Source organism: Neophocaena asiaeorientalis, unplaced genomic scaffold (assembly GCF_003031525.2).
Source record: "Neophocaena asiaeorientalis asiaeorientalis breed wild unplaced genomic scaffold, Neophocaena_asiaeorientalis_V1.1 scaffold124, whole genome shotgun sequence".
Lineage (NCBI taxonomy): Eukaryota > Metazoa > Chordata > Mammalia > Artiodactyla > Phocoenidae > Neophocaena > Neophocaena asiaeorientalis.
The window spans coordinates 5,234,330-5,249,887 of NW_020174135.1; the positions used below are offsets into that span (position 1 = coordinate 5,234,330).

Here is a 15,558-nt window from a genome sequence, read left to right on the forward strand (position 1 = left end):
GTGATTTTTAATGCACATTTGTGCAGAGTCAAATAATATCTGATGCTCTTAAAACACTATGTCTGAAGCAGTATAATATTGTGGAAGGATTATGGACTAGAGAGTTGGAAGGAACTTGTGTCTAATTTGCAACTTATACCATCCGAGTCTGCATTTCCTGAACATGACAATAAAATGGGCCACTTTATAGAGCTGCTGGGAGTATTTAACAGTAATCTATAAAGTAGGTTATACATACGGTACTTTTTACTCATTAAGTGTTAATTTAATTTTTATTTACGTGGACTTAAAATGCCTTGACCCTGTTACGGTGAGAATGATCATAGATTAACTGTGCTTTTTAAAATATTCTGAACCTCAAAAACGAAGCAGCATAGTTACGTGAAATAATCTAAACAAAGTAAAATCAGAGATGGTCTTTTGAAACCATTTCTGGTTTTGTTTGATATTCGTACAAATTATTTATTTCCCTGAATTTTCGGAGGTGAATTGAAGCCACGGGATCTGTAACAAAAATGTATCAGGAATATTTAAAACACATTTGTGCTGGTTAAAATAAAACAGTGTGTAAGTATGAAAACTAATAACTGATTCCAGATAAGTTATGAGAAGAAATAAGGATCATTTGTGTAAAACTACTCAGCTATGGGAAATGGTACATTTACCTAAAGAAAGGACAATAACATTTGAAAACAATTTTAAACACAAGTTGACTGATCTGAGTCATACGTCTTTACTTTCCACAGGGAAAAAATAATAAGATTGATTGCAATCAAGACTGTCTTGTGAGACAGAAAGAGAAAGGAAGTTCTGGTGCTTAGTGAACTACTTTCCTATATTCATTCTGGGAAATTATCCTATCTTTGTTGTTTTACAGATCTACTTACGATTCTTGGACTATGAGATGCAGAATTCAAATGAATGCAAAAGGAATTTTGTGGCGGTGTATGATGGAAGCAGCTCCGTGGAGGATCTGAAAGCCAAGTTCTGCAGCACCGTGGCCAATGACGTCATGCTCCGTACAGGTCTCGGGGTCATCCGCATGTGGGCGGACGAGGGCAGTCGCAACAGCCGGTTTCAGATGCTCTTCACATCCTTTCAAGAACGTAAGAATCTCTGCACTTCACTGTTTATCCTTCCACTGTTTATCAGATGATGCAAATCTCATAAACCGTTGATGGTGTTTTCTTCATGCAGTTTGAGCACAGCGGGCTGAGCCTTAGTAAGTTGTTCACATCGCTGAGATTCCCTTTCCTTCAGTTTGGTCCAGGGACAGGAGAGTTACATATTACCTTTTGATTACCTATATCGGCATATGCATCATAGCCTTGCTTAAGACACTTCACACTATTCAATTGGGAAATGATGAATTTTGTTTGTCTTTTGTTTAGCTCTTACCAAGCTATGGAACTGAGGCAGCAGCTTCCAGTGAAGTTTAAGTCTTAAAAACCTGCATAGAAATATTTGGTAGGTTCTCTTTAGTAAGCTTCTCTTGCCATCCCACTGATTTCAAATGGGTCTGTGACTACAGAGCTCCTATTAAAGTAGGCAAAGAGGGAGAATTGCTTGGGAAGAGAGTAAATAGAAAAAGTTCCAGAAAATAGTTTAAACGGCTCAATGGATGACACCCAGAGTTATGGGCAAAGCGCAGAAATTTTAGAAAATCATGTTCTAACAAATACTGAATTATATTAATATATGTTTGAACTGTTCTTTAGAAGCTTTGAATAATTCATGTTTAATAAATTTATACAAATGAAAAATAAACCTAAGAAATTCAGCTTTAAGGAATCAGTCCTTTACCATTTGAAACTATACATTTTTTTAAAACAGAAAAGACAATGTTTTTGAAATGTCAAGGATTTCTCAGTGATAGGCAGAGCAGTCACTGTTTTTTCAATGCATAAATGTTAAATGTATTAGACGATTACTTTGTATCATAAATGAATAGTTTGGGCTTTAAGTTGCTCTTTAATTACCCAGTTGGAGAATTCTAGGGCCCCAGAAGTACTGAATGTCAGTCTTTCTATATCTTGATACCATCACAGAGTATGTTAAATCTCCCACCCAAGATTATTGCAGATTTCAACAGCACGTTGCTATCTATGTCTTCATTTCAGGAGTTGATCAAAATGTTAGAACGAGTGCGTCTTTATTTCAGCAAGGTATCTGGCCAAAAAACCCTCATCATTTTCTTGTTTGGAATTTGAAGAAATTCAGGCTGTAAGATAGCACATTTGGTGTTTTCACCGATGATTGCTTTACCATATCCAGTCAATTGTGCCTTTGGTGAGGCTCAGAGTGTACCTTATTCAATATTTTTGTCTGTCTTGGATAATCACAGATTGAGAACTTTCTAATTTAACACATGTGGAAGTTCTAGTTAATATGTTAGTTGATATAATCAAGTTTTTAAAACTATCACAAAAATATGCAATTTTTATCAAAGCTATGCCATAAAATGTAGTAAGGATAAATTAAAATATGTATTCTTATGTTTCATATATCAAGTAAAGAAACTCTGACTCCTAGGACTTCCTAAGGTTTTATTGCGTTCAGACTCAACATAAGCCAATAATTTTTTAAATAATTGACAAAAAATATCTAATGCAGTATTAGCTTATATTAAGGAAAATGCAGTAAGCAGCTCAAAGAAGATACTCCTGTAGGAAACTGCACGGGTCAAAATGCAAAGTGCATAGCCTGTTCTCTTCTGGGTGTTCTTACTGAGGAGCAGAGTCATCAGTTAGAAGAGGCTGACCAGGATGCAGAAGCATCTAGAATCATGGGAAAAGGGCAAAGGAGAAGGAATGTTTATCTTACAGCTTTCTTTTTTTCAAAATGTGGTAACTACCTTAGACTTAGGTGGGTGATATGGATTAATGTTTGAGAGGTAAGATTAATGTTTGTTAAATTAATTATAGGAAACTATTTGAGTGTAATTTAGGAAGAAGAAATGTCTAGATCGTAGGAGCTGCAATATTCCAAAATTGAATGGGTCCCCACAGAGGATATTCCACAGAAGGCTATATGAGAAATGGGTTCTCATCGGGCGTGAATGGGGTAGGGGAAGTGTCTAGGTAGGATAGGGGAAAAGGAAGACTAGCTAACGTCTAAGATCCCTTTCATCTCGAAGACTAAGACCTGTGAGCCTTTAAAATTCTGCTTATATAAGAAATGGTGAATTATATCATACTGGTAACATTCTGCTTATATAAGAAATGGTGAATTATATCATTAGAGATATTTTTGAGCTAAAAGACAGAGTTTTCATTCTGTAATTAAATGATCTCTGGAAGTCATTCAAGTGGGTGAACTTTCAGTGACTAATCCAGAAGAAACAGGGTATTCTCCCTAAGAAAGCCACTTAATGTTCCTACACAGTGGACGGATGATCAAGCTCATCTGAGTGAGTATTACGTAGTAGTTTCCATGATTATCTCATAAATTTACAGGAAGCTTTGATTGGAACAAATTTATCCTCTGTGTCATGTTGCCTATGCAGTTTTGTTATGATATTCTGTTCTTTCTGCCTTGACTGAAACTGTGCAGAATTCTACTAGTACATGCCTGCGATCAAAGTCAGCATGGGATGGAGTATATGGATATAGACTAAGTATTTCTGCTTTGAAATCAAGGTATTCCCGATAAAAGACGAAAAGTTTCAGAACAACAGGAAGTAGACTTCAATCAATTCTTTTATTCAGAAATGAGTGATTCTAATCTTTATTCCACATACACACACATATGGAATAAAGATTAGAGATGTGAATCAATGACCAGCTTTTTCTTACTCAAATAATGAGAAACCACCTTGATATTTTTCTTGGTTCCGATGTTTATTAGGTGGTATCCCCAAGTGCAGTGTTGAAAAGTGCTTAGGGCATAATCAACACTATTCTAATATCTGTCAAAACGTCTTATATTAGGACCATAGGATATTTTTAGGAGTTAGATAAGAGCTTAGAAGCCATCTATTTCCATCTCAAACATTTTATGAATTCAAACAGAAAAAAGAAAAGACCCAGGGAAGTCAACTGACTTTCCCTGAACACCCTCGACACCATGCTTAATGATTTGAAAACAGCACGGAGGCAAGAATGTAAGACCTGACTAATGGATGCAAGTGGGAATATATTTTCAACTCATTTTATTTTTACATTTGTATCTGAATAAATTACAGTAAAGGGAAAGGATGAGTGTATAAGAGAGAGGCGTAGAAATTCTTACTATGAGTCATCCCACTTTGAGGTTTCACAGGCACCTTAGAAGAATTTTAAAAGTCTGGATTAAATGCCAACATTTGCAACAATGAAAACTATCCTCTCATATAATGGGAGGAATAGAAGATCACTGAATTGAGAAGTATTTACCTTCAACTGTGTCACGAGAAATACCATCTTCCCTAGATAGGTCCTATAAATATCATACTCCTGCCCCTACTGTCTTGCTAACTCTTCACCTCAGCCTTTTCTCAGCTCTGCCTGAGATGGCTGCCCTGATTAATGGTATCACAGTGCTGTTGGCTGCTGTTAAAAAAATGTTCAGAACAACTTTGAAACCTATCAACTAGAGAACAAACAATCAGTGTTATCACCAAATAGGCACTGTCTTACTTCATTAGATTATAGTCTTTTTAATACTTCAAATGGCATCTTGTACTCAGAATACTCAGTCCACTCTTAAATAATCTATACAGTGGAGGTGAACACATATATGGGCACCCGAAAAAGACCTCAAATTTTTAGGTATTAATTTTGGATAGTATTCTCTACGAAAGATGACTTATTCAAACTTCAAATATAGTCTGAAATGAAGAGGAAAACGTATTAACCACTGTGACTAATTTGCTTTCTTGGGTCAAAAATCAACAATTATGAGAATCAGGTTAGAAACACAGCTGAGGATAAAGAAGAATGAATCCAACTTGAGATAAAGACGGAATAGTTTGAATAATTCTCACATTGATCTTGAAAGTATGCTATATTTTATTTTAGTGACTCAATTTAAGATTGCCTATAAGAATAGAGTTTTACACATTTGCATCACTTTTTATAAAGACGTTGGTCTTGCTCTAAAAAATCATCTAAAATTTTTTGAATTGATTATGGTTAGTGTAATTTCAATGTTGAGCATGCTTATACATGAAAACGCATGATCAATTATGATAGAACTGTATATTTAAGTATTGTATACGTATAATGGAGACATTAGTGAAATGTACCTCTTCACATTGAGTCACAAGCCAGATTTTCTGATCCTGCCTTTTCCTGAACACACCGTGAATTTGCAGTAACTAGAATGAATGAATACAATAGTGATATCTCATTGTGACTTCTGAAGTTCTACCTTCGGCTGCTCTTCAGCTCTTATTTACACCATGATAAAATCTCAGTCACTTAATGCTTGATTAATGGGCAGCATATTTCTGTTAAAAACAGATATGCAACTAAAAGGAGATGAAAAGAAAATTGTTCATTTTAAAGATGTGGGAATAATGTTTACAATAACTTGCTAAAATGAGACTTTGTATTTCATTTCATATCAATTTATGGCAAAAGGCCACAGAGTCTAAACTACAGATTTATTTACAGTAAAGAAATATACATACAGTAATATTTAATTTCAAAGAGAAGTTGAATTGAAGGATTCTGTGGAAGGCACAGAATCCTACAATATCATTTTGTAATTAAATTACATTCTATGGCAAAAGTTATTTTGCAGATGTAAATAAGGTCTTATTCAATTGATTTTGAGTTCATCAAAAGGGAGATTATCTTGGGTGGACCTGACCTCATCAGGTGAGCTCCCCGAAATAAGGTGAAACATGAGTCAGAAAGACTGCTGGCCTGGAAGAAGATAGCAAACAGGTATGTTGTGAACTGCCTGCCTGTTACAAGGGTGAACTCTAGGAGCTGAGAACATCCCTAGCCATTGACTAGCAAGTAAATGGGGACCCCAGTTGTATAACTACAAGGAACTGAATTCTACCAACAACCCGAATAAGCTAGGAAGACAACCCTGAGAATCAGATGAAAACCACAGCCCCAACCGATGCCTTGATTTCACCTTGTAAGATTCTAGCAAAGGATCCAGTACTTGGGCTTCTGAAATTGTGTGATAAAAATTGGGTGTCGTTTTAAGATATTAAAATTGGGGTGATTGTTACACAGCAATAGAAAACTATTGCAGATTTTGGTACTGTATGTGAGATGCTGCTGTAACAAATACCTAATAGGTGGAAACAGGTTTGGGATCAAGCAGTGATCATAGGTTGGTTGAATTTTGAGAATAATGATAGAAAAAGCCTAAATTGCCTCAGACAGGTGGTTAAAATATACCTGGACTTGGAGGGCTGCCAGTGGGGCTCAGATAGAAGTGAGGAGTATTTATTAGAAACTGGAGGAAGGGCGATCCTTGTTTTGTAGTGGCAGAAAGTGTAGCAAAATTGTGTCCTGCAGCAATGTCAGAAGGCAGACTTGTAAGTGACAAGCATTGGCTCTATAACCAAGTAGATTACTGAGAAAAGTGGTGGAAGTATAGCCTGGTTTCTCTTGCTGCTTATAGTAACATGAGGAAGGGGAGAAATAAATCTAAAGAATTATTAAACGAAAAGGAATCAGGACTAGATGGTTTTTAAAGCCCCAGCTTCTCCAGATGGCAAAGATGTTAAAAGTTAGAAATGACGCTGAAAATATGGCAGAGAGAAAAGGCTGAATATGACTGTATAACCTTTGCTCAACCATCAGAAACATCAAAAGATCTCAGTGTTTAGTAACTAAAAGGCCCTTCAAAGAAGAGGTTAAATTTGGACCTTATAGATCCTCTAAGTCAAGCTAGAGGGTCTCCAGGAGGGGAAGGGCAATGACCCTCAGCCATTACAGTGGTAACCAAGGGAGCGAAAGGATTCTCTCAAATAGATTTATGGGTGGGGCATTTGTCTAAGAGAACAGAGCCCAGTGAATTTCAAGCAAGACCCACAAGGCTCTTGAGAAAATTATTTCAGCAGAAACACTGTCGGCTTGGACTGAAAGGAAAGGAGAGAACCAAATGAAAACAGTTATCAGAACCCTAAAGCTCTAGTGGCCTGAAGCAATCTGATACTGTTACTTTTAACATGATATACATGTTACTTTTCATGAGAAAAGAAGGATGACTCAGGGAGCAGAACTGAGAGCCTGGAGAGCAAAGTCCACAGCTACAGAGGCATAGTCCTAGAACTGGAAATATAATCAAGAAAAATCCAGCATTTACCCTGCTGGATTTCAAGACTGGTTGTGGACCAGTAACTCCTATTTACTCTTCATTCTCCTTTGAACCAGAATCTCTGTAACTATTTTCTGATGCCTGTCTAACCATTGTGTTGGGAGTTTGGGGAAGGTGGCTTGTCTCTTTGGTTTCATGGGTCTACATGGAGAGGAACTTTACCTCAGGAACTGAAGTCCAGACGCCTTCAAGGACTGCCCCCAGGAGGCTTGTCTGCACAATATTTAGGTGACTTAGATGGTGAGATTTCAGACTTTGAGCTGGTGAGATTTAGATGAGATTTAGGACTTTGAGTTGATGCTGTAATAAAACAATACTCTTGGGAGTTTTGGGAAAGTATGAAAGTATGGGTTCATTTCTGGGCTCTCTGTTCTGTTTCATTGATCTATGTGTCTGTTTTTGTGCCATACTGTTTCTATTACTGTAGTTTGTAGTATAGTCTGAAGTCAGGGAATGTGATACCCCCAGGTATATTCTTCTTTGCAAGAATGCTTCGAATATTTGGGGTCTTTTGTGGTTCCATACAAATTTTAGAATCATTTGTTCTAGTTCTGTGAAAAATGCCATGGGTATTTTGACAGGAATTGCACTGAACGTGTATATTGCCTTGGGTAGGATGGACATTTTAACCATATTAATTCTTTCAATCCTTGAACACAGTGTAGCTTTCCATTTGTGTCATCTTCAATTTCCTTCACCAATGTCTTCTAGTTTTCCAAGTACAGGTCTTTCACCTCCTTGGTTAAATTCATTCCTAGGTACTTTATTCACTTTGATGTAATTATAAATGGGATTGTTTTCTTAGTTTCTCTTTCGGATAGGTTGTTATTGATATATAGAAGTGTACCAGATATCCTGGTTGGTCTGACAATACTCAACAAATATTGATAATAATCTTTATGCCCTTTTAAAAGAAATTCTGAAGGTCAGGGATGGAAGAAGTCAGAGACATTATAAGCAGCAGCCAGTACTCCTCCTGGCCTTAAAGGAACACACTGCCATGTTACAGAAAGGGCCATGTGACAAGAGAATGATGGTGGCCTTTAGGGGCTAAAAGTGTCCCCCATTTGGCAGCCAGCAAGAAAGCAGGAACCTCAGTTCTACAGCCACAAGAGACTGAATTCTTCCAACAGCCTGAATGAGCTCGAAAGAGGCCTCCATGCTCCAGACGAGAACCCAGTACAGCTGCCTCCTTGATTTAACCTTGTGAGATCATAAAGAGAGACCTTACCCAACCCAGACTTCTGACCTGCATAGCTGGAGATATTAAGTGGGTATTGTTTTCAGCCCAAAAGTTTGTAATAATTTATTGCTCAGCAATAGAAGGCTGGAGCATATTTGTTGTAATGATGGGTAATTTTTAATAGAATGGATAACCCAAATGCAATCTATATACGTTACTTAATATATTGATTAAATATATTAATAAATATATTATTATTTAGTAATGTATTACTGTTCCTAAATTTGGTAGTTCAAGACATGTGACAAGCTAGAACTGTAGGCAGCATAAGAAAAATAATCACTCCAACATCAGCTTGACCCTAAAAATTGAGCAACTACTACTGTTTTACCTAGTCATTGATAAGTTTTCATTTTTATACTTCTCTGTGTTCCTCCATTCATTCTGTCGTTCCTTCAGTAAACAAGGAAGTGCCCAGGCACTGATGGCATGAAGATGAGTAAGAAGGTGGCTCCTCTTGAGGTGCAACCGCACTCATTCAAATTGAATTCAAGTGTGTAACTCACTTCAGCAAACGTTCCCTTGTATCTGGTACTCTGTCCCTCCCGCCACACACTTTCTCATGTACTTCAGTAAATTACCCACTAAAACACTGTATTCTAAGAAGCCAAAGTCTCTTCTTGTATAGTTTTTTTTTAAATACATTTAAATAAATACATGTATTTATTTATTTATTTATTTTTGGGTGTGTTGGGTCTTCGTTTCCGTGCGAGGGCTTTCTCTAGTTGCGGCGAGCAGGGGCCACTCTTCATCACGGTGCGCGGGCCTCTCACTGTCGAGGCCTCTCTTGTTGCGGAGCACAGGCTCCAGATGCGCAGACTCAGTAGTTGTGGCTCACGGGCCTAGTTGCTCCGCCGCATGTGGGATCTTCCCAGACCAGGGCTCGAACCCATGTTCCCTGCATTGGCAGGCAGATTCTCAACCACTGCGCCACCAGGGAAGCCGCCTGTATAGTTGTTTTTCTCCATCATTTGTTCATACTAGTAGGATCCTTACTCTTCTGTCACCATAATTGTTTATTATTTCACTCTTCAGTTTTATTATCTTATCCTTTCTTGTCTGGAACACGGTTTGGCCTGCCATCTGCCTCTTGTATAGCCAATTTGCATTCTGTCCTAGGTAGTGCAAATTCCCCATTTTGTAATGCACGAGTAAAATTACCATATCACCTCAATAAACTAAATTTAGTGGCTCCTAGAGGGAAAAATATATAGAGATTTTAATTTGATTATTACTGTAAAAGTGCCCAGAGGTCAGTAACACTCTGAGAAAATACACCAAAAAAAAGGTGGATAATAATCAACTCTCAACAATAATATTTAATTTTCCCTCTAGAAAAATCTAGGCAAAACACATTTACAAGTTTGGGGTAAATGCTAAGATCAAAAGGCATTATATTCTGTATGGATTTCAGCAAGGAAAGAAAATTGTAAGTGCTAGAGGGAGCAAGGTGACCAATTACAACATAGATTGAAATGTAAATTAACATTTTATGGGTATAGATCTCCAAGCCTCATCATTATGAATTGCTGTATTTTTAAAAGATTAAGGTGACTTTATTAATACAGGAATTATTTACTTATATATGTCTTATAGCAGTGTAAGTACCAGATGGCATAGATTTAAATACCAACAATACACAAAATATGATGGGGAAATTGCTGACTATGTGTCAGGTTTGGGCATATCTCAATAAAGTAGACATGAAACACACCATGGGTAAGGGAACGTATCACTATATACAGATATACAAAATTCAAGATGTATTATTATTTAAATTTTTACATTTAATTTAAATTAAATTTAAATAAAAGAGAAAGCTGAGCTGGAGGACAATTAGCAACATAAAGGATAGGCAGTGGGCAAATATTATTATCCTGTAAAGAGTACAGATTGTGGGCTTCCCTGGTGGCACACTGGTTGAGAGTCCGCCTGCCGATGCAGGGGACACAGGTTCATGCCCCAGCCCGGGAAGATCCCACATGCCACGGAGAGGCTGGGCCCGTGAGCCATGACTGCTGAGCCCGCGCATCCGGAGCCTGTGCTCCGCAACGGGAGAGGCCACAACAGTGAGAGGCCCGCGTACCACAAAAAAAAAAAAAAAAAAAAAGAGTACAGATTGTATGGTGTGTAATCTATAAAACCACTGAATCACTATGTTGTACACCTATAACTAATACAATATTGTAAGTCAACTATACTTCAAAAAAATAAATAATAAATAAGCAACAATAAACAAAAAAAGAATACAGATTATATAAGACAATAAGAAAATGTTATATAGCAATAGAAAATGGGGCAAATAAAGTAAACAGTTAATTCATAGAGAAGCGTAAATGGCCTACTGGTATAGGAAACAAACACCTATTCATATTAGTAAACAAAAAGACATAAATTTCAATAAGAATGAGACATCATTTTCAGGTATCAAATTGTTTTAAAAAATTAGCAATGATGAAATACCCAGTTTTGGAGATGGTGTGGTGAAATGAAAATTTATGTATGCTGGCAGGAAAATAAAAGTGTTCTTAATTTAGCACTATATATCAAGATTCTGAAACAGGTAAAAAACAAAAATAGGGTCTTACCTGTTGATCTAAAAAATGAATCTAAGAATAGATACTAGTGATGAGAATGTTTAGAATCATTTAAAAAATGAAAATTTCCTAAATGGCTTGGTTAAATGGTTCTTGAAACATGCCTATATTCTTGTAACTGCTACGATGATGTGTTAGATGGATACTGCCAATAAACTATATTAAAAAATAAAATTCTAAAAACAAGTGGCAAGCAGAACACATGTACATTACAAATATATTCTTGTAAGCATGTGCGATGAATATTTAATATACAGTATCTATTATATATGTAATACATATGTGTAGAAGGCAGTGCAATTAACTGATTATTTTTAGGGTGAGGCTTATTATCAGTATTTTATGATTTTTCTACAACAAAAAGCTGTTGTTTTAGTAAACATTTTAAAAGCAATAAATATAATTTGGTACAACTTTCTGAAGGGATTTATTAAATCTAGGAAAACAAGATATATACATTTTTTCTGTTTTTAAATTTAAATATATTTGATTTATAATATCGTGTTAGTTTCAGGTGTACAGCAAAGTGATTCAGTTATGTATATACATTTTTTTATCAGATTATTTTCCACTGTAGCTTATTACAAGATATCAAGTTATACATTATTTTCTTTATTGGGAAAATTAAGATTCATTTATGATTTCAGAAAATAATAATTGATCATTGGAGGTTTTGTTGGAGGGGTGATAATTATGCAACAGCTGAGGATACCACATTTCTGTCTCATAACATACTCTTTTAGACTTAAGAGTCACTACAGCCTACGGTAGAATTTCTCCACCATTTACCTTAAAGACACACTTAACTGAGGGCTGATTTACTGCGTGGCAAATGCTGATGGCCAAGCCCACATTTCTGCAGCGTCCTTAGAACAGTAGAGGTAGAGTAGCATCAGCCCTTTCTCTCGCAGGTGATATGAATAAATGTTTGCTCTGATATTTTAAACTATGTAAATAATTAGAAAATGTTGCTCTTAACACAGTTCCCAGCTAATTGTGACTCACAAATTGTCAGGGTGTCCTGGTTCCAAATTTTTGCTCTTCCACCTCAGAGATCTCTTTCCTCCCTTTTCCCACTTCTGACCTTTCCTTCACCATTTTGATATTGTGCAGCCATAGCTACATCTGTGGAACCTAGTGGGGCAGGTCTCTGATTACCCTGAGAAATCAGCTACGAGTTTTCCTATTGCTGCTGTAACAGTTTACCACTAACTTAGTGCCTAAAACCACACAAATGTATTATTTGAAATAGGTTTCCCTGGGCTGAAACCATGGTGTCAACAAGGCCACCTTCTAGGGGAGCTCTAGGGAAGAATACATTCCCTCACCTGTCCCAGTCTCTGGATTCCTTCTATTCCTTCTTCAAAGCCAGCAAGGTATCATCTTATCTCTTTTTGCTACGTTGTTAAATCATGTTCTGTCCCTTGGAGCTTCTAAATTCCTCTCGTGAGGATGCCTTTGATTACACAGGCCCCTCCTGGATAATCCAGGCTAATCTCCCCATTTTGAAATCCTTAACTTTATCACATCTGCAAAATCCCTTTGCCATAATAAGTAACATTCACAGGTTCTAGGAATTAGGGTGTGGACAAACTTGGGAGCCATTATTCAACTAAACACAATAGGTTAGATTTTTTTTATTATTATTAAACTGACAAACTCTTGTCTGAGATTATGAAAACATAACTTAGTTGACTTGAAGACCAATGGTTCATAATGCCAAATGGTAATCGTATATCTAAACACGTGTTCCCTTCATTCCCTACCACTGAATAAATATTCTTCTATATAAAGAAATTATTTAAAAATTAAATATCTTTTCACTACAGAAAAATACAAAAAAGGAATGTAACGTGAAGATATCAATATATACTTTTTGGCAAGTATACATGTGTTTGGAGATTTTAAGATTAATGTTAATATTTTAGAAAGAAAATCACAAATCTGTCATTTGAAAAAATAATTTTTGTTGTTTAAAAAATATGAAATAGGATGAGAAAATGTGTAAAAACATGAATTTGGTGCTGGTCAACTAATTTTTCCATTTTCCTACCTGTAACACCTTGACATTAAACGTGAACTCTCCAGAAAATGAGGAATCATTACAGGACAGCTGTAAGTTTTAAATGTATGTGTCTAGAGCGGAGCAAGTAGTCAATAGATGGTTCTACTCTTCTGTCTGTTAATGGGATAACAGTGTACTGAAACTTTTTAGAGTCAGTAGTTTCTTAGTTTCAAATATAATGAGGCTTTTGAGCAAAGGAAAATGATGTAAAATTGTATAATCTGCCAGAGACTCACCCTTCTCTCTTTCTTTTTGAGTGTTTAGTTGAGTCCTGTTGTACCATTAAAAAACAACAACAACAACTGTCAGACATATCTTCTTATTTGAAGTTAATTCTCGATGGACATTTATTACTGGATATTAAATTATTTGGTTATTTAACTCAAATCACTGAAGAAAAGTTATACATATAGATATATAGTTTAGTGATATAATTAAAATTTAAAATCAATTTCCTCAACTACTTTTTAGACTAAAAATATTAAATAATTTTGGCTACCATATTTATATGTTGAATTACTTAGAAAATTTCGTAGAATTTTCATTGAACTTTTTTAGATCAACATTGTCTTTAGTTAAGTGTCTGCCAGGGATCCTGGGACAAGAATAAAGGCAGCAAATTCCTTGTAATTTTTGGTAGGATCCTTGGGGATAATATATATTGATCTATTTTTTTTTTTTTTTTTTTTTTTTTTGCGGTACGCGAGCCTCTCGCTGTTGTGGCCTCTCCCGTTGCAGAGCACAGGCTCCGGACGCGCAGGCTCAGCGGCCATGACTCATGGGCCCAGCCGCTCCGAGGCATGTGGGATCTTCCCGGACCAGGGCACGAACCCGTGTGCCCTGCATGGGCAGGCGGACTCTCAACCACTGCTCCACCAGGGAAGCCCTATTGATCTCTTTGATTCTGGCTTCACAGCTACATAGTTTACGTCTGTCAATGAAAATAAACAATGTATGTTTGCTATGGAGAAAGGAAATTATTATTCCAAATCGTTAGTCTTTGAACTAACAGAATCACAAGCCTGAGCTATGGTGCTCTGTTGATGCTTGGCTTTAATCCTTATTTACTGCAAGCCCTCCTTTGGGGAGTTGGCATGTTCCATAATGAAACCAAATATACATTAATACCTTTAACAAAACGATGAGTCCACCCTAACAACTGTTGCATATATGTGTGCATCAGCTATGGAAGCAAACCCTGGACCCCATGTCCAAGTCCTAATAATAGAGTGCAGACCCCAAAGAAATATAATATCCTGGTTACTGTAACTAGAGTCACATCTAATTGCACACGATGAATAAATCATGGGGTAGCTGACCCAGTGCAGACATAATCGTAGTATAAAAATGTATAATAATTTCTTGGCATCAAATGGAATGGATAGATCGTGACGTGGTCCTTGCCCTTTGTGAGTAATGAAATGGCCTCTATCTATGGAATATAATTTTCTCCTGAAGGTGCTTCTCTTTTCATAATAGCGTGTCTTTTGGAACAGTAGGAATATGCAATTTTAGCAGAGAGATTGGGGGGATCTAATAAATGTGAGTGGGATTAGGTTGTGAATAGAATTTCTTGTATTAGAAAAAAGATTAAGCTATAGCTTAACAATAACACTGGATATCTTGACTGATAACTAAGTCACATTGGAACATAGAGTTTTGGAAGCAGATATTGATTTTTCAAAAAAAAATATGAAGCTGATGAAAGAGGTGACGAGAAGATGCACAAACCTATTTCTGGCCTCAAATCTGGTCAGCATTTTTCAAGTAAAATGACATTTCCTCTAATTGCATAGCCCAAGGGCCATTGCATGTTTAAAGTATGGTGGCAGGGAAATTATTCCATTCATTTTGGGAAAAACAAAACAAAACAATTGTTTTGGGAGGCAATTCTAATGGCCAAATATATTAAAATTTTTTTTTACATTTTCTTTTTCTGTGATTAGAATCTCACGGTTAAAAATGGTATTTAGCAGCAAGCTCTACATTGTTTTAATCCAGTTTTTGAAGTCTTTGAAAGCTGACGTAGAGGCTCACTCATAATTGGGATCTCTGATGTTTTAGATATTTTCTTCCATCAAGTTCATGAAGAAAAGTTTAGCTATTCCTTAGAAACATTGTTAGAATTTAATGAGAATATGGCATATCCATTTTACTGCTTAAAGAAGTTTTGTTCCAGTGTCTCGTGGACGAGTATTTATTAAGGACCTATGATACGGCACCTGATGTTCTGAGCGCAGTGATAAATTAGTAAACAGAACAACGCCTTTGCCTCTCATTCTTATTAAAGGAAGCTAATGATGTACAAGAGAGTAACTTTAAAAAGATGAACTCAAATCCTAATAAGTGTTGTGGAAAAACACAACACGGGCTAACGTGCTGGAGAA

General features: G+C 36.4%; 1 protein-coding gene across 1 annotated transcript in view; it reads left to right on the forward strand.

Annotated features, from left to right (window-relative positions):
* The window catches only part of NETO1 (neuropilin and tolloid like 1), a 91,982-nt gene that overhangs the window by 61,213 nt on the left and 15,211 nt on the right, over positions 1 to 15,558 (forward strand). Inside the window, exon 7 of the mRNA XM_024754911.1 lies at positions 878 to 1,106. Within this exon, the coding sequence (XP_024610679.1) occupies positions 878 to 1,106 (229 nt within the window). The remainder of the gene's footprint in view (positions 1 to 877; positions 1,107 to 15,558) is intronic.